The 17,963-nt window shown below is 47.6% G+C and overlaps 1 protein-coding gene across 1 annotated transcript; it reads right to left on the bottom strand.

Annotated features, from left to right (window-relative positions):
• Positions 1–1,128: 1,128 nt before the first annotated feature.
• Positions 1,129–17,925, bottom strand: WDR87 (WD repeat domain 87). Its single transcript, XM_058707346.1, has 9 exons — positions 17,723–17,925; positions 12,657–12,770; positions 11,470–11,637; positions 8,221–11,087; positions 7,501–7,769; positions 3,636–7,129; positions 3,417–3,476; positions 3,288–3,332; positions 1,129–3,038 (listed from the first exon to the last, which is right to left on the bottom strand). Exons 2-9 carry the CDS (start codon positions 12,729–12,731, stop codon positions 1,308–1,310), a joined length of 8,709 nt encoding a protein of 2,902 aa, XP_058563329.1. The 5' UTR covers positions 12,732–12,770; positions 17,723–17,925; the 3' UTR covers positions 1,129–1,307.
• Between the last annotated feature and the right edge of the window lie 38 nt (positions 17,926–17,963).

Raw genomic sequence — 17,963 nt, 5'->3', positions numbered from 1 at the left:
ATTTTTGACTGGAGGACCCACTGATATCCTACAAAATGAGTTAGATAGGTATTGCTGTTCCCTTTCTGGGAGTTTCAGGGAATTTGTCCATTTCACCTATGTTGTCAAAATTATGGGCATAGAGTTATTCATAGTATATAGTCCTTGTTCTTTTAATGCCTGCAGGGTCTGTAGTGATGTTCATGGCTCTTTCATCCCTGATGATGGCAGTATGTGCACTATCGTCTTTCTGACATAGACAAACAGAGGTCAGAAAGGAAGGATGAAGGATGAAGCATGCAGAGCCAGCTGGACCATCCTTATTTCTGCTGCCTGGTCAGTCATCTTTTTGGGGCTTCCTGTCCCCGCCCATAACTCTTATACTCTCCATGTGGACCTATACTACTTGGCCTCTGAGGTGAATTCGCCTTCTCAGAATGTTCTCTTGCCCTCTACCCCTGGCTTCTCCCACAAAGCTAAACTCAGGTATAGAGAGTGGAATAACAAAGGAGAGCTTGGGATGAGGGGTAGAAAATGGCATAGATGGCTCACCAAAAGCTGATGGAAGGTTCAGCTTACCTGGAGAGAGGCAACTCTGAAGTTCCCATGGTAGGGAGAGGAGATCAGGGAAGGAACACAGTTACTGTCAGGGACAACTTCCTCCACTTTACCACCCCTTCCCTTTAACTTTTGTCTCCTTCATCGCTAGAGGGAAGGGATCATGAGATACACTCAGGGTCTCCTCAACACTCATCACACCTGCCGTTCGGGACTCCCAGCCATCAGCACGCAGAGCTATGAACAGTGGAGTAGAGTCTGCCTCCATTGCAAACCTCCAAACACTATGCTGGGTCTTCTGATTCTAAAGTCCATTTTCTTTCTACTATATCAGTGCCTCTTATATTAATGCCAGATCTTCATTTATTTCTGTGCCAGATACTTTCCTTCCTGTGGTCTTTAGGGGGGGATGGGGGAAGCAAGGAAGGAAGAGGACAAGGACAGACTCTTTTGGCTGAAGGCCTCCAGAGGGTAAGTGCCCAATGCCTTTTGGGATCTTTTCCCACTGTCAGGAATATATATCTGGCCTCCCTGGCTACCTTTCTGGAGAAGCAATGTTTGAGGAACAGGGACACATATTACAGGGCCTGCTGCAAATGAGAGCCTCCTCTTTATTCCATATATCGAAGCTTGTTTCTGGAGCTGGGTAGGGAAAGGGCTTTCGCCTGGCCCAAACTCTATGTGGGCCCTAGGGATAAGGGTCTAGATTATGGTGACAAGGCCTTTCTCCAGGTGGGAGTGAAAAGTCCTGACCTCCCGTCAGTCCCAGATTAGGGGGTGGGAGCAATGATGTGGGGCATTTCCTTGGTGAGGTGAATATCCGCTTCAGGCAGGCTCTTCCAGGCGAGTTCTAAGATCCCATAGTGAGCAATGCCCATGGGAAGTGTGGTACAGACATTATTCTGACCCGGGAGGGACACCACCTCCTGGAACTCCGGGGGACCCTTAGAGTTCTGAGAGCCACTGCAAAACAGGTGGTAAAACAACCGCTCCCCAGGAGCTAGGTCCGTGGCCCATAGGGCCTCCTTGTAGCTGATCTCTTGGGACTGGGGCTCCCCCCTCAGGAATAGCTCCTGCAGAAGCCTCTGGATTCGGGGCGACTTAAGGTGGTGCAGGTCCATGAGCTGGTAGAACTGTTCCATCCAAGTGGCGCTGTCATCTGCATATCGCTGTTGCAACATCCGCAGAACGTAGTAGAGTGCCACAAATGTCTCCCATTGAGGCAGCTCTTCCTTCTTCTTGGAGACGGCCTGTGCCTTCTTTTCCAGCTTGGGCAATTTGGGAAACCTGCCTTTATCCTTAAAAGCCCAGAAGTCCTTTTGAAACATCAGTGCAAGGGTTTGTTTTTCCACTGAGGCCTCAGCACCTGGGAACATGGCTTTTGTGGTGGGATGAAAGTGTCTCCTCTCCATCTCCCTGAGAGCAGCGGACATCTGCTCTGCCCGTGCGCTCCTGTAAGGCTCTCCTAGAAGGTGCCAGTTTACACCCTTTGGCGTTGGAATCCTTTGGGTATCTAATGGAGGCTTTGATGGGGGGACAGCCAGAGGTTTTAACCGGCTTTCCTTTTCCTTTCCTTTTATAGGAGGGATCACTTTCAGGTACTTTGGACCCATGGGCTCCTTAGTGGGTTTTGCACTTCGTGATTCCAGGACCTGCTTGTGACGGTTCACAATGGCTTCGAGTTGGGCCAGATGTATCCGGTCTAGGTTTCCCTTTGAGGTGAGGTCTTTGAGAAGCTGGCACAATCTGTGGAAACTATCCCTAGAAAGCTGTTCTCCTGCCTCCATCCGTTCTAGGACATGGTGGAGCCACTCTACATCCGAGAGTCTTACCTCAGCGCCTGTTTTCTTAGCCAAGATTTGGGGCACAGGTAATTGCACCTCAGTCTGTCTCCTCAGAGATGGATGATGCCACAAAATCCGCTGCCACTTGGGCCCTAGTGGTTTGCCTTGGAGTTTGTGAGCTTCCATGGTCTTCCTCAATATGTGAGATAAACATGAGGTCTTGAAGTCTGGCTCTGGGGACTGCAAAACTCTATCCAAAACTTGGAGAGGTACGGGCTTATGTTTCTTCAACAGTTCTTTTTTATCCAAAAACCTTGACGCTGGAAATGTCCTGGATGTCTCAAGTGTTCTGGCCTTTTCTTCCCAGGATACTTGTTTCATTGACACTGGCACTGGTATCTTCTTTTTCCTGTCCAAAGCTATTGAGATCAGTTTCTTGGAAGGGACTTTCAGAACTTTTAGTTGTATAGCACTGTCTTTGATATCAGGGATTCTTTTTCCAATAGAGGGGATTATTTCTCTTCCTCTTCGGTCTTTTTGTCTTTGTTCTTGAAACTTAGGTAATTTTTCTTTTTTTAAGATCTCTTTTTCCTTGTCTGCCTCTTCTTCCAGTGAGCTTTTCTCTAGTGAGTCTTTCTCACTCAGACTTTCTGAATCTTCCTCACTGATGCTTTCCTCCTCCTCCTCTGATACTTCCTCCTCCTCCACTGACACTTCCTTCTCTTCCCCTTCCTCCTCTTCCTCCTCCTCCTCCTCTTTTTCCTCTTCCTCCTCACCCTGTTCCTGCACCTCCTCCTCCTCCTCCTTCTCTTTCTCCTCCTTTCCCTCCTCTTCCACCTCCACCTCCTCCTCCACCACCCCCACCTCCATCACCCCTTCCCTTACTGCCCTCTCCTCCACTACTCCCTCCTCCTCCTCCTTTTCCTCCTCCTCCTCCTTTTCCTCCTCCTCCTCCTCTTCCTGCACCTCTTTCTCCTTCCTCTTTTTCTTTTTCTTCTTCTCTTTCTCCTCCTCTCCCTCCTCTTCCACCTCCACCTCCTCCTCCACCACCCCCTCTTCCATCACCCCTTCCCTTACTGCCCCCTCCTCCACCACTCCCTCCTCCTCCTCTTCCTCCTCCTCTTCCTCCTCCTCTTCCTCCTCCTCTTCCTCCTCCTCTTCCTCCTCCTCTTCCTCCTCCTCTTCCTCCTCCTCCTGTTCCTGCACCTCCTCCTCCTCCTTCTCTTTCTCCTCCTTTCCCTCCTCTTCCACCTCCACCTCCTCCACCACCCCCTCCTCCATCACCCCTTCCCTTACCGCCCCCTCCCCCACAACTCCCTCCTCCTCCTCTTCCTCCTCCTCCTCTTCCTCCTCCTCTTCCTCCTCCTCAGACAAGCTCTCTCCCTCTATTTCATCTAATAGGCTTTCCACTTCCTTGGAAAAGCTCTCCCTACTTTCCCCTTGACTGGGAAGCTCTCCCTTTGTTGTAACCACTGTCTTTAGCTCTTTTCTCTTTCTCGACCTTTGTTCAAGCAATGGTATTTCCTCTTCTTCCTCTGTTACTGCTCCCTCCTCTTCTTCCTGTATGATTTCTCTCTGTTGTCTGGCCAATCTGCTTTCTTCCTTGGTTATTTCTTCCTCTTTCTTTATCATTCTTTTCATTTCCTTGGCCAGTTTTCTCTGCTTCTTAGCCAGTTTCTTCTCATCTTTGGTTATTTCCAGTTGTTCCTCTGAAAAATCCCACTCTTTAGCATCAAGTTTATTTTGTTCCTTGCCCAATCTCCTTTCCTTTGCAAGGAATGACCTCTTTCTCTTTGTCAGCTCTATTTCTTCCTGGGTCAGCTTCGTTTCTTCTTTGATAAGGTTTTGAAGTGCCGGTAAGATTTTGCCGCTCGCTTTTGATTGTTCCTTGGAAGTGCCCTCCCTTTCTGTAGCCAACTTCCTTATTACTTTGGCCAGCTTCCTCTCTTCCTGGGCATACACTCTCTCTCCTCTGGTATATTCCAGTTTTCCTTTGGCAATGTCCCTTTGCTCTGTGGCCAATATCCTATCTTCATATGCCAGTGTCTTCTCCTCTAGTGACAATTTCTTCTTGATTAGTTCTAGCTCATTCTTAGTCAGTTTCCCCTGTTTTAAGGCTTCTTTGGTCTCTCCTGAGAAGAGAGTTTGCTTTCCCTCAGCCAGCCTCACCTTCTCTTGGGCCAGTTTCTTCATTTCCATGTCCAGTGCCTTTTCTTCCTTGCTGCTCTCCCACTCTCCTCTGAGGAGTTTCAGTTCTTGAAATATCGCCCTCTTCTCCACAGCTGACTTCATCTTGTCCAGGGATAGATTGTGCCGCTTCTCAGCCAGACTTTCCTCTAATTGGGCTAGCTTTTTCTCTGCCTTAGCCAGCTTCTCCTTCTTCTGGGAAAGTTTTTCCTTTTCTTCCATCAGCGTCTCCTCTACCTGAACCAGTTTCTTCTTGTACACATCCAGTTGCTCCTTTGCTTCAATTAATTTATTTCTGTTCTGGGTGAGGTTTTCTTTGAACTTCAGGAAGTTATTTTTCTTCTGAGTAAATTTCGCTCTCTCATAAAGCAGATTCTCCTTCTCCTGAGCCAGAGACTTCCCCCTCCAGGCTAGGATATCCTTGTTCTTCATGAGTTTCTCCTTCTTCTGGACCAATTTTTCTTTTTCCTGGGCCAGTTTTAACTTGTTCTCCATCAGTTTTTTCCTTTTCTGGGCAAGCCTTTCCTCTTCTTCAGGCAGTTTCTCCTTGTCTTTGGCCAGTTTCCTCTCTTCCTGGATCAGCAACTCTTCTTCCAGGGCCAGTGCTTTCTCTTCCTTAATCAGTTTCTGCTCTTGCCAGGCCAGTGTCTTCTCTTCCTGGCCCAGTCCTTCCTCCTCCTCAGCTAACTCCTTCTCTTCCTGGCTCAGTTCTTCTTCTTTCCAAGCCAGGTCCTCCTCCTCCAATGCCAGCTCCTCCAATTCCTGGGATAGTTCCTTTTCTTGCAATGCCAGATCTTGCTCCTTCTGCTCCAGTTTTTCCATTTTCTGGACTAATATTGTTTTTGCCTCAGCCAGCTTCCCTCCTCTCTTTGCTATTTTCTCTTCTTCTTGAGCCAGTGCCTCAGATTTCTTGGCCAGTTTCTTCCTTTTCTGGGCCAGTTTCTCTGCTTCCTGGGTTAGCTTCTCCTCTCTTTGGGCCAGTTTTTCCTCTTTGTGGACAAACATCCTCTCTGCCTGGGCCATTGTCCTGTCTCTTTGAGCCAGCTTCCCATATTCTCTGGCAAGTTTCCTCTCTTCCTGGGCCAGCTTTCTCTCTTCTTGTGCTAACTTCTCTTCTTCTTGTGCCAGCTTCCTTTCTTCTTGGGCTCGTTTTCTTTCAGCCTGGGCCCGTTTCCTCTCGATATAGGCCTGTTTATATTCTTTTTGGGTTTGTCTCAGCTCTTCTTCTTCTCCTCCTCCTTCTCCTTCTCCCCATTCCTGAAACAATTTTTCTCCCTCCAGGGTCAGTTCCTCCTCCTTGTCCTTGAACTGCGGCTCCTTGGACCTGGCTGATACCTGTTCCCAGATCTCTGCCCACTCATCCCATCTCAGCTTCCTCTTGTCCTCATCCAGCTTTTTCTCATCTGCGAGTGGCTTCTTTTTATCCGTTTGTGCTTCCTCCTCTTCCTCAAGATGCTTCCTGTCCGAAGCTTCCTTCCATTCATTCCAGGATATCCTCATCTCACCACGGGCCTGTGTCCACTCATCCCAGGACTTCTTCCACTCCTGCCAAGACAGCTTCCTCTCTTCTGTAACTGGTCTTCCTTCTTGTACAACCACTCCCTCCTCTGGTTTGGCCATTTCCTCCACTTCCTGACCCACATCCCTCTCTCCTTTGGCCACTTTCCTCTGTTTTTTATCCACTTTTATTCCCTGCCAGACTGCTTTCCTCTCTTGTTTAAAGGGCTTCTTAAAGGATTTCTTCTCTTCTTTCTTTGATATTCGTTTTCCCTTGGTTAGGTAACCTGGTTCTAAAAACATAACTTTCTTTTTCTTGCCTTTTTTGGAAATCACCTGGGTTTCCTGCAAGTCTGGCATGTTGCTTGCTTCCTTTTGCACTTGCTCATGTGCCTCTGGTATCTCATCCTCCCTCCTGATCACTACATCTTCTCTAATTGCCCCCTCATGAATAAAAATTGGTTTCTCCTCTGGCCAGGCTACATCCCAGTTGCGGTCCTCAAGCAGAACGTCACTTTTTTTCTTCAAAAAGGGGCAGATCTCCTGAAAAAGTTCCCAACTGGGCTGCCGATCTGCCAGTACCTCTTGAGCCATGGTCACTAGCTCCATGTTTAGAGCTTCTGACATTTTGGTTTGGGAACCAGATATTCTCAGGGTCATAAGACGACACAGAGCATCCCGCCATGATGAGCCATCTCCAGGGGTGGCCCTGTGGCCAGGCACTCCAGAGGCACCTCGCCCTCTGGCCTTCAGCGTCTTCACAACAGGTTCAACCTTTACAGCAGACAGAGATTTCTCAACTGTAACTCCAGATTCTTTTGTCTTCTTCTTGTGCCTCTTTAGGGGCTTCTTAACTGTTTTTTTCTTGCCTCTTCTGTCATGTAATTTCCTCAGCATCTTCAGGGTCAGTGCAGTATGGTCCTTTGGAGTGTCTTCCTCTGGAGGTTGTTGTTCAGCATCTTTTGAAATCTTTAACACACTTACGGTTGAAGACCTTCCAGAACGGATGGCTGTATCCTTCACCTCATATAGTGCAGCTTCACTCTGGTCACTTTCACCCTCTAAGGGACCTGGTGCTTTGCCAGCCCCTTTTATTTTCTTGAGGGCCCGCCATAATTTTCGTGCTGCAGGGAAGATCACGAGACATAGATAAGGAAGGCATGGCATGGAAGGCCTAAGTCACACCCTTCCCACTAATGGCATGAGCTAAGAGGAATTGCCATAAAAGAAGTAGCAACAGAGGGGCTGAGGCTTAAAAAAAAAAAAAAGGATTCTCCTTACTTTATTCCAGTCCTCCCCCCTCCCAAATCCTATGAACATAAGCCTTGAAGTCTCCCTGAGTTTGGGTAGATTCTTCCTAGGAAAGTTCTTTTGGTGAAAACATCTGTCTACTTGTCTCTAGTCCTACCTGGTTGATATCTCTTGACCCATGTTAGCCCTAACTGTGTTGCCTCTTGGGGACCCTGAGGCATGAACCAGATCACCCCATACATACTGTGCTTTTTTCTTCCTGCTCGGCCCCGTCTTTGGCCTTTGCTGGGCTTGATGGCAACTTCAGATTCTTTAGGAACTTCAGGTTTCTCGGAAAGGGACAAAAGTTCAGAAATTCTTGCAACCTCTAAAGAAAATGCAGGCTTTTTGTCTCCCTCTGACAAGGTCAGGTTTTCATTCAGTCGCTGCTCCACTTGAGTGTGAAGCATTTGTAGATCTGTTGCCTGCATCCCCAGCAGATGGTCCAGGGATTCCTCCCCAATCATTTCCCGCCTATGAAAGTCAAAGGAGATTCCTCTGACATGGTGAGTCAGAGACAACAGGGAGAATGAGAAGGAAAGAACTACCATGGAATAGGTTAGGGGCTTGGCAAAGTGGCTAAGAGACAGTGTATGTCGAGGTAAAGAAAGTCCAAGAAGAAAGAAGAAATCTAGAAAGCCAAGGTGGCAATGAATGGAGTTGTTTCTATGGGGATTGTAGGGGTAGGAGAAAAGGATGAACAGGGGAACTTCGAGAAGTAAGGGACACACAGGAGTAGGAGAAGAAATGGGAGACAGGAGTGAGCAGTGGGGATTGTCAGGAGGGTCTAGGAATGGAAAAAGACTATGAAAGAGAAAAAGGACAGGAAGAATGAATGCACAGGTACAAAGAGATAGTGAAGGAAGGGAAGGGGAGAAGAAAACTAGAGGCTAGTCAAGAATTGCAGAAGGCACAAAAAACTTACTGCATCTCCTGGAAGGTCTCTTGGTGCTGGATCAAGTTTAGGAGTGAGGACTTAGTGTGGATTCCAGTGTCATCCATGAGGCTCAGGGCCTTACTCCTCACTCTTTGGTCCTTGTCCATCAATCCTTGGGCCAGAGGCATGGCAAAGAGATGAGTAATCATTCCTAGACGCTTCAGCCCTTCCCAGGCTAGCTCTCGGATCAGTGGGTTGGAATTGGTGGTATCATCCAGTAGATGATGGGCTGTTTCAGAGCGCAGGGCTGAAGACACCTCGTAAGAGGCAAAGATTTGCCCTAATGCACCAATACAGCATTGGTACTTGAGTGGAGAAGCATGGATCATAATGTTGAGGATTGTCTCCACCAGGCTATTAATAGCTATTTCACTCATCTTTTTGCCCAGCCAACTGCGGTTTGCCGAGTCTGTAAGGACACTGTAGGTTACATCCTTGGATAATCTCATTTCTATGAAGTCTTCATCCTCCTTTTCCTGTAAATATACTCCTCCATCACTTACAAATTTTGCCCTACTGTGCCAGAAGAAGAATTGTTGGGACTTGTCCCATTCTATTTCCCGCATAGGTGAATGCAGGGTGCACTGGAGGAATATTGGACTGCCCTCTGGCCAAAGACGGGCACGAATCACTGAGTTGGGGATGTAGCAGTCAGGAGCCAACAGCCATTTCCGCCCTTTACCAAAGTAGCATCGCAGTATTTGGTAGGGGTTGAGTCCCTCCCAGGTAGTCAGCTGTAGTTGGGGAGGAACCACGTAATGGGAGTGATGAGATTTTCTCACCTCCATCGAATTGGTTTCAGAATCATGTCCGAAGGCAGACAGTACTATGGGACTCCCTTGCTCATCTTCTATGACATGGGGCACTGTATGGTCAAAGGCAATGGCCCGCTTATTGATCAGTTCCTCTAGTCCCACTAATTCCTGTTGCCCTTTTTCAAGGTAGATATACTTGGGCACAAACATGGTCTCAAAGGAGAAGAAAAAGCTGGGTATGAAAGGCTTAGGGGTCTCTAGCACTTCATCTGGCATGCTCATAAAGGAAAGGCGAGACAGCAGAGTTGGGTGAAGCAGTTTGAGACAGGACACCAGATAAAGACTCTGGTTAAAGGTCACAAGCAAGTCACCCCGGTCATTTGCAAAGCAGAGTGGGCCAAAGTGCAGTGATGAGTCCAGCATAGCTACAAGTCTGCCATGGAAGTTCCAGACCCGGACAGAGCCATCAATACCACCTGTGACAAAAAGACTCAAGGACAGGCAGACGTCAAAGGATGTGATGGTACACTGGTGCAGAGGCAATGTCTCTATGAACGCCGAGCCTTCCTGTGACTCAGAGGACAGGAAAGCACGGAACTTCCAGAGACGCAGGCAGTTAGTCTCTGTGATGGCACCCACAGAATTGGGTAAGAGTATCAGGTGTTTTAGGTGACAGCTGCTGAGGATGCTGGTAAGGGGCTTCAAACGTACTTTCTTCCCTTCAAACACTGCTTCTGATAGGTGGACGTAGTCATCCATTCCATAGGAGCAGAGCAAAGCATTTTCTCGGCTACCAAAAAGCCCTTCAGGCAGCGTAGAGAGTGCCAGTACAGCTCCAAAATGCATGAACTTCTCTATTCGGGCACAGCTGTGCTGGGAAAGCACTCTTATCACACCACTCTGGTGTCCAGAGAACATTAGTCCTTGTAGACCCCGACCCAGGTAGAAATGCCCGTAAGCCAGGCATCGTACCCAGTCTTGAGAATCGGGTGAGGTGCACAAGAGATACTTGGCCGGGCATGGGCAACGGGTCGTGTCAAACACCAGCACATCTGCGCTGCCTGTCGCTACAAAGAGCTCCTCTTTCTCTGGGTCATAGGCCCAATCCACAGCTTGGTCCAGGAGTGAGAAGGGCCAGGTGAGGAGCAGAAGATCCCCTGTGACTGGGGACACAAAGCGCAATAAGCCATCGTCAGTAGTGCACAGGATCCGGAAGCAGTTATCACCGCAGCGGACCCGACGCACCTGCTGGGGAGCAGAGCCACAGACATTGAAGAGGCTGTAGAAGCAGGGCAGGCGGCGCAAGGAGAAAGAAAAGGTAGTCTGGCAGAAGAAAGTAATGCTGTCAATAAACTGGAGTCGACAGAGCTCCTCCTCGAGTTCGAGCCACCGCAGCAGGTTCCCGGAAGTGAGGTTCCACTCCTTGATTAAGCCTTCCTTGCCAGCCGTCAGCAGGGTGTGGGCTTCGGGCCGGCTGCGGATACAGACTACTGATGAGAAATGGGCCTTGAAACTATGGATAGAGTGGCCCCGAATGAGGCTCCATACTTGGATTTCCCCAGTGTTGTTCCCAGCATAGAGAAGGCCCTGGTCAAAACAGGTGAAGCAGCAGGTGATAGAGGAGCCACTGGTGGTAGAAGTGAACCTCTCAACCTCAGCTAGCTGGCCGTGACCCTGGCGCTCGAGGACCCTCACCATAGTTTCACACAGGGCCAGGAGGGAGCCATTGGGGCCATTCAGCATGATGTCTTGGACAAGCTCATCACCAGGCATGAGAACCATGTGGGCTATTTGGAGGCCCTTGCCACTCCGCTCAATGATCCAAGTGACAATGGCCCCCAGGCTGCCTGACAGAAGCATTTTCATTTCTGGGTCATAGCAGAGGCAGTTGATGTTAAAGCGGCAGGGCACTATACTCAGGGGTTTGAATGACCGAAAGTGGTCCCCAAAGAGCCTCAGGATCAGGTCGCCACAGTAGGCCACGAGGATGTGAAAGGAACCTGTGTGGACCATGGACTGGATAGGCGGCAACCGTTCAGTCATGGAGAATACTCTCTTCTCGACCATGTCCTCAGTTTTGCTCTTCATCCATACTATAGCCTAGAAGACAGTAAGATGCAAACTGCCTAGAAGAGATAGTAGAAGAGGAAAGGGCAGAGCAGTCCACTATTTTCCCCCATTCTTGTCCTGAAGAGGACTTGGAAGACTCTAGAGTGTTTTTACCCCCTGGTTATGGGAATTGGGAATACGGTAGAAGCAGGAAGCTTGGGACCCCTTTCCTAACCGTAGCCTACTTTAGGGGAACCAGAAAATCTACTCAGTGGGGAGACTGTAATCGGAGAAAGGATGAGGGGGGAATCTTAGATCTAGGTCACTTTCATCAAGAGGTAGATTTTCCTTTGTTGGTCTGGGGTGAGAGCTTATGTGGGCATGGCCCCTGTAGAATGGGCTGAGAAGGAGAAGAAAAGCTAGGCAGTTTTACCTGTATTTCTTTTGTGCTTGTCACCCAAGAGAGGGAGGCAAAGAAGCTGGCATCGCTGAAGTAATGGCATATAAGCGGCATATTGTGAGGATGGCGAGACTCTCTGAACAGTATCTGGGACCGGTCGCTCAGCACAACTACATCCTTGTTTGAGTCATCTGAAGCTTGCTGGGGAGAGGTATGGCGTAAGTGAAGAGGCCAGGACACACAGGCACTAAGTATATTCTCACACAAGTCCCAACCGAAGCAGTTCCCAAAGTCATGCCTCGTGCCCATTACCCCCCCCATCTGCACAGCTTTATCCCTTGTAGGACACTCGCGCTTCACAAGCGAGCCACACAACACCCAACGCAAGAGAGAACCGAACCTCTACAGGGCCTATACGGGCAAATTTCATAGTGTGAGCACAGGGGAAATCATGTTCCCAACATACCTGTTCTCTATGTCATAAAAGACGCATTTAACACATTACCCAGGCAAGGGCACCACCGTATACCTACATTATATGTAACAGAGTGTGACCAAAAAAATCCATGCAGCTTGAAGTTCTTTTTGTTTTTTTTATTTTTTAAATGTTTATTTAGTTTTAAGAGAGACAGAGCGTGAGCAGGGGAGACGCAGAGAGAGAGGGAGACACAGAATCTGAAGCAGGCTCCAGGCTCTGAGCTGTCAGCACAGAAGCCCACACGGGGCTCGAACTCATGAACCACGAGATCATGACCTGAGCCGAAGTCGGACACTCAATCAAATGAGCCACCCAGGCGCCCCCAGCTTGAAGTTCTTAAAGCTTAAAAGTGCATAAAGACTTTTAGGACACCCTACCTGGCTTTTAAACTTGACAGAGGAAGATAGTGTGTGTATTATCCCACCGTGATAGAGCATGTGCTATGAAACATGTACCTGGGATGGTTTACACAGAGCCAACCATAGCAAAACTGAGGTTGGCAAATGTTCTGTCCGGTGCCTTCTCCCTTCTCTTTGAGAAAAATCTCTCTCCCCAAAGTGTTCACCTTCCACTATCAAAGTGTACTTGCAAGAGATCCCTAGACTCATTTGGAAATTGATGGCCCATCTCCTACTGTGCCTGCTTCCTGCTTCCATGGAAAAATCTATGCTCCTGTGAAGTGCTCATAACGATTAACACAGATAGAGGCCAATAACAAGTTTCTGTCCTACATATACATTACCTTGTTTTTATGTATGATGTCATTTATGAGGTATTTAAAATCCTGCCACGGGGGAATGAGTCTGGAAGAAGCCATCACCTTGATTATTCTGCGTCAGGACCGTTGCTCAAAAACCTGTGGGAATCCAAAAGAGGACAGCTTAGCCATTACTACTTTTTGAGGAGCTAGGAAACAAAAATCAATTCATGAAATCATGTTTATTGAACACTCTTTGAATGTCAGGAAATATGCATAAGACCTGCCTTCTCATTTAATCCTGAGGTGCTACTAGTAAGGTAGGTATTACCCCACTTTATAGATGAGAAAACTGAGGCTTAGGGAGGATAAATAAAAGAGTGGAGGATTGAATCTCAGCATTGGCTGTCCTAACTCACTAGGTTATTACAGGTGAAGGAAGCAGGGAGAGGGGCCAGAAAGGAATACCATCATAGGCAAATAACATTTCTTTTCTGCTGGTAGTGTGTCAAGAGAGTATTTTGCAAGCACTAGGAGTAATCAAAGCGTGGTCCCTGGACTTCCACTATGGGGATTCCTAGGGAAGGGGCCATCTTAACGTGGAGAACCCTAGGTTCTGGTCTAGACCTACTGAAGCAGAAGCATGGAGATGGGACCCAAGGGCCTTCACTTCTGACAACTTCCCTAGGTGTTTCTATGGACATTCAAGTTTGACTACTGAAACAGAAAATTGAGAGGATGGAGCCCAGGACTAAGAGTCGACCCCACCTTGCACTGCTGGAGAAAGGATCCAGCCATTTGACTTTGCAGGTTTTCCCAGGCTTGTAGAATCAAGTATCTCTCTTACCCGTGATGCATCTGCTGTTCATCATCCTTTTCCTCATTCCCTTCCCCGTGGCCTTCATGAGGACAAACCTCTACTTTTCCTTCTTGGATTGGGAATCCTACTTTTTATTTCATTTCATTTAATTTGTATTTTTAAAGTTTCTTTATTTTGAGAGAGAGCACACAAACAGGGCAAAAAGAGGGAGAGAAAGAATCCCAACCAGGCTCCTCACTGTCAGTGCAGAGCCCGATGTGGGACTTGATCCCATGATCCTGGGATCATGACCTGCGCTGAAATCCAGACTCAGCTTAACTGACTGAGTCCCCCCAGGCGCCCCTATTTTATTTTAATTTTATTTTGTTTTATTTTATTTTATTTATTTTAAAGTTTATTTATTTATTTTGAGAGAGTGTGCACAAGCAGGTCAGAGAGAGAGAGAGAGAGAGGGAGAGAGAGAGGGAGAGAGAGAGAGAATCCCAAGCAGGCTCCACACTCAGTGCAGAGCCTGACATGGGGCTCAATCTCACAACTGTAAGATCATGACCTGAGGTGATATCAAGCATCAGACGCTCAACTGACTGAGCCACCCAGACACCCTGGGAATCCTACTTTTAATAAGCCCCCTCTGTCAGGGAGTGTGGCATTACTGGTCTGACGATGGGCTTGTCTTCCTCATTTGTAAAATGAAAATATCAGTCTTGCCTACTTCACAGGATTGTTGCAAAGATCAAATAAGATAATTCCTGTGAATTGCTTTTTAAGTATACTCTGGAGCAACAAACAACGATTGCTGTTTTTAGACTGGTTTAGTTCTCAGACAAGTATTTATTTCTTTCCAAACCATACTTCGTACTTTTCAGTTGCTCTGGAAACGTGACAGCTAAATTTATAGTCTGGTCAGCAGAGGGCACTAGAGGCTATCCTTGTACCTGCCAGATGAAAGAAAACTGATGAACTTTCAGTTTTAAGAAGTGGCTCCTGAAGTGTGATCTCCTAGGCCAGCAGCGTAAGTTATCACCTGGGAACTTGTTAGAAATGCAAATTATCAGGCCCCACACCAGATCTAAAGAATTGGTAACTCAGAGGGTAGAGTTTTACAGCCTCTCCTGCTGATCTTTATGCCTACTGAAATCTGAGAACTGCTTACTTGGAGAGTATTTGGAGTTCTAGATCAGTTTGGCCTGGGCCTCCTGAGGCAAGGTCAGCAGAATCCACCCTCTGGCATGGCTAAGCCTAGACCCTGTGTTGCCACAGAGACTTGGTGGCTGGGTTTGGGGGGAAACAGTAGGCAAAACTTGTCTTCATCCTCTCATGTGTAGAGTGGGTTAGAGCCCCCTCCCCCAAAAGTTTTCACACCAATCACTTGATTAGTTCTCAAAAGAATTTTGAGAGGGAGATAATATTCATCTCCACTATACATTAGGAGGAACATGAATTCAAAGGGGAAAAGGGAGCTGTTGAAGACTACACAGGGTAGATCCAATCCACAATTCAGATCCAATTCATAGTTCAGGATTCTTCTCTCATATCAGAGGAGGAAGAGGTTCTGTCAGCTGGTGCTCAGGAAACTCTCTGACCCACAAACCTAATGGGAACTGGTGACTGTCAGGCACTAGTGTGCCTCTGTGTCTACTGTCCCCAAGGCTGCCCTCCTGCCGTATCTTTCCTTATTCTAGTCCCCTGTAACCCTATACTTGCTGCTGTCTTGGGCCACATTTCAGGATCCAGTGTGAGCTGCTTCACATCCTGCACATCAGTGGATGGCCCAGTGGGCCAGTCCCCATAGCTCAGATTTACCCCACTGGCTCCTCGACGCCCCAGAATTAGGGAGAGAGTAGTCATTTGTAACAAATTTGTAGTCACTGTCATCAGTTTCCATTGTTTATAATATCTGCTCTGGTCCAACTTCTCTTGACTAGCCTGCAAAAAGCAAGCGGTTGGGACCCTTTGGGGGCAACATTCCTTGGAGGTCAGTGAGAAAGAAGGCCTTCAAACCCCAAACCTGTATTTTTTTTTTTTTTTTTGCCACTCTCTCCTAACCCACATACCAGCTTCCTCCCGTTACCCTCAGAGGATACCTCTCTCCTAAAGTTCACCCACATTTGGTTCCCTAATCCCATTATCTATCCTTCCAAGCAAATCTGGAGTGAGCTCCAGATGCCTTAATCCCAATAGTCTTGACTTTTTACTATCTTGGTAACCCAAAGATGATCTAATGGGAGAATTCAAGCCCTGCAGTCGATTTAGGGGAGTTTGTACTCGGGGCCAAGGTTTGGTATGCCCTGCTATGGAGACAAACCAAGTCTGTGACTGGCACTGCACCACATACTTTTCTTAGCTGCAGTCCACTCCAAGCTACTTTGTCAGTGGTGGTGGGATGGAAGGCCAGATTTCGGCAAGCTCTGCCTTTGTAATAAAGAGAATTGGCTCTAGGGGGCACTGCACTCCATGACACCATTGGGCCCCTAGGCTCCTTGCGGGTCATTCATGCTCTGTTACAGGAAGGTGAGGGCATAGAGTTCTTGCCCTGTTCAGCAGGGAAGGCAGACACCAAAGAGTTGTCATAAAATTGATTACAATGAGAAATTCTGAGTAATGGGTTATATCATTCTTTGAACTTCTCTGCAACTTTTAATCTTCTCAAACTTAAATTATTCTATAGATGCAGTTTTAAGAAGGAAAGGAACACAGTGCTGTGAGTACATATAACAAGGAGACTTGGCCACCCAAAGGAAGAGTGATGTGCCCTCCACACACTGAGGTGGTCCCTGCATGGTGGCTCTCACGTTAGGGAACAGGGGTGCAGAAAGCTGGCACCAGAAGGGCCTAATTTGGCAGGGGGGCTGTAATGCCAGAGGTAATCCTGGGAACTGATTAGGCATTTAAAATATATTGTTTTGTTTTAATTCTTATAATGATTCTATGACTTAGCTAGCATCCTCCCTTTTTAAAAAGGACATAGTAGTCTCTCTCTCTCTGTCTGCCCCTCCTCTGTTTGTGCTCTGTCTCGCTCTCAAAAATAAACATTGAAAAAACTTAAAAAAAAAAATGAACATAGTAAAAAAGAACCAAAAGATACTAAGAAGCATATAATGAAAACGCCACCTTTCACACCTGATAACTTGTTCTTGTTTCCCCTTCACAAAGGTAACCCTGGTTGTGTCTTTTTGCAGGTGTTCTATACATACTCAAGTGTATGTGTAAAAAATATCCTTAGAAATGGTAGTACACTCCATACACTGTCCTGCACCTCTTTCTCACCGAGTATGTCTCAGAGATTAACTCGTATTAATACTCAATAGCTCTGTCTCATTTTTCAGCAGTTGCCAGCTGCATGGTACTTAGCATTTATTTATCCAAACTTCTATTCATGGACTTTGGGCAGTTTCCAACCTTTTGCTATGACAACCTCTGCCACAAATGAGTGTCTTTGTTAATGCCTCAGAGTTTTAATTTTATTTCAGTTTTGGTTAAATGAAATTTTAAAATTGAAGCAATGTAAATGTTTTCTCTTTAAACATAACTTATTTTGGATATATAGGGTTAAATATTAATTTCACCTTCCTCTATTTTTTTAATGTAATAATTAAAATGGCAAATATGGTTGCATTGTATTTCTGTTGGGTAGTCCCGCTTTAGATTGTCACCGTCTGGCGGTGGTCTGATATGCCCACCGGACTTAGCTTCTTCAAGGTAGGCACACTGTCTTCTCGGTGTCCTCACAATCACCCAACCTGGCATGAAGTAGGTGTTTAATACGTTTCTGTTGAATTAATGAGCAAATGAGTGACCCTCTGCCCTCCCCCAGGAATATGTGCTTCCCTGCTTCAAGTCTTACTGAGCATCTTCTTGGAAGAAAGAATGAGGTGGGAAAGGTATCGAATGGGTTTTCTTGACAGAGGACCTTGCACTTCCAGCCAGTTCCCTCGGTAACCCCTATGGAGTTGGAGTGGTATCATCCAGTTTTTGGAAAAAAAGGGTCGGATTCTAGATTATGTCAGCAGGTGGGCTAAATCTGAACAAAATCCCTAGGCGGTAGGTACCCAACAAGCACTAGACACCCTCAGAATGTGTGATCAACGACTGAAAGGTGGCTATCAGGGCCTCCAGGGCAGCCTTGTGGGTGGTGGTCCTGAGGCTTCGTCGAAGGAAGAGCTCTGGAGCTGCTTGCGCAGGAGAGAGGCCACCACATCCGAGTCCCTACACACTCGGGCATCCCTGCCATCTGGCGTGGGCAGGGAGGAGGGCGTGTCCTACTCTTCGAGGCCGGGGCTATGCCTATTACCTGTGACGACAGGACCCCCGACAAGGGACGGGTACGGCGTGTGTGGCGACACCCGGGAGCTCCTATGTGAAGGACTAGACCTAGAAGGAGCGCCTAAGGAGCGACCTTGGGGATGTTGCGGGAGGACTCGCCCGACAGAGCAGTTACCCCCCAACACCGCGCTCCGCAGAGTGTCCGAAGGGAGAGGAGTGAGCGCGCGTGCGCACTGGCGCGCGCCCGTAGGAAAAAGCCCAGCGCGCGC

Source organism: Neofelis nebulosa, chromosome 17, assembly GCF_028018385.1.
Source record: "Neofelis nebulosa isolate mNeoNeb1 chromosome 17, mNeoNeb1.pri, whole genome shotgun sequence".
In the NCBI taxonomy this organism is placed as follows: domain Eukaryota; kingdom Metazoa; phylum Chordata; class Mammalia; order Carnivora; family Felidae; genus Neofelis; species Neofelis nebulosa.
This window is presented reverse-complemented; position numbering and strand designations above follow the sequence as displayed.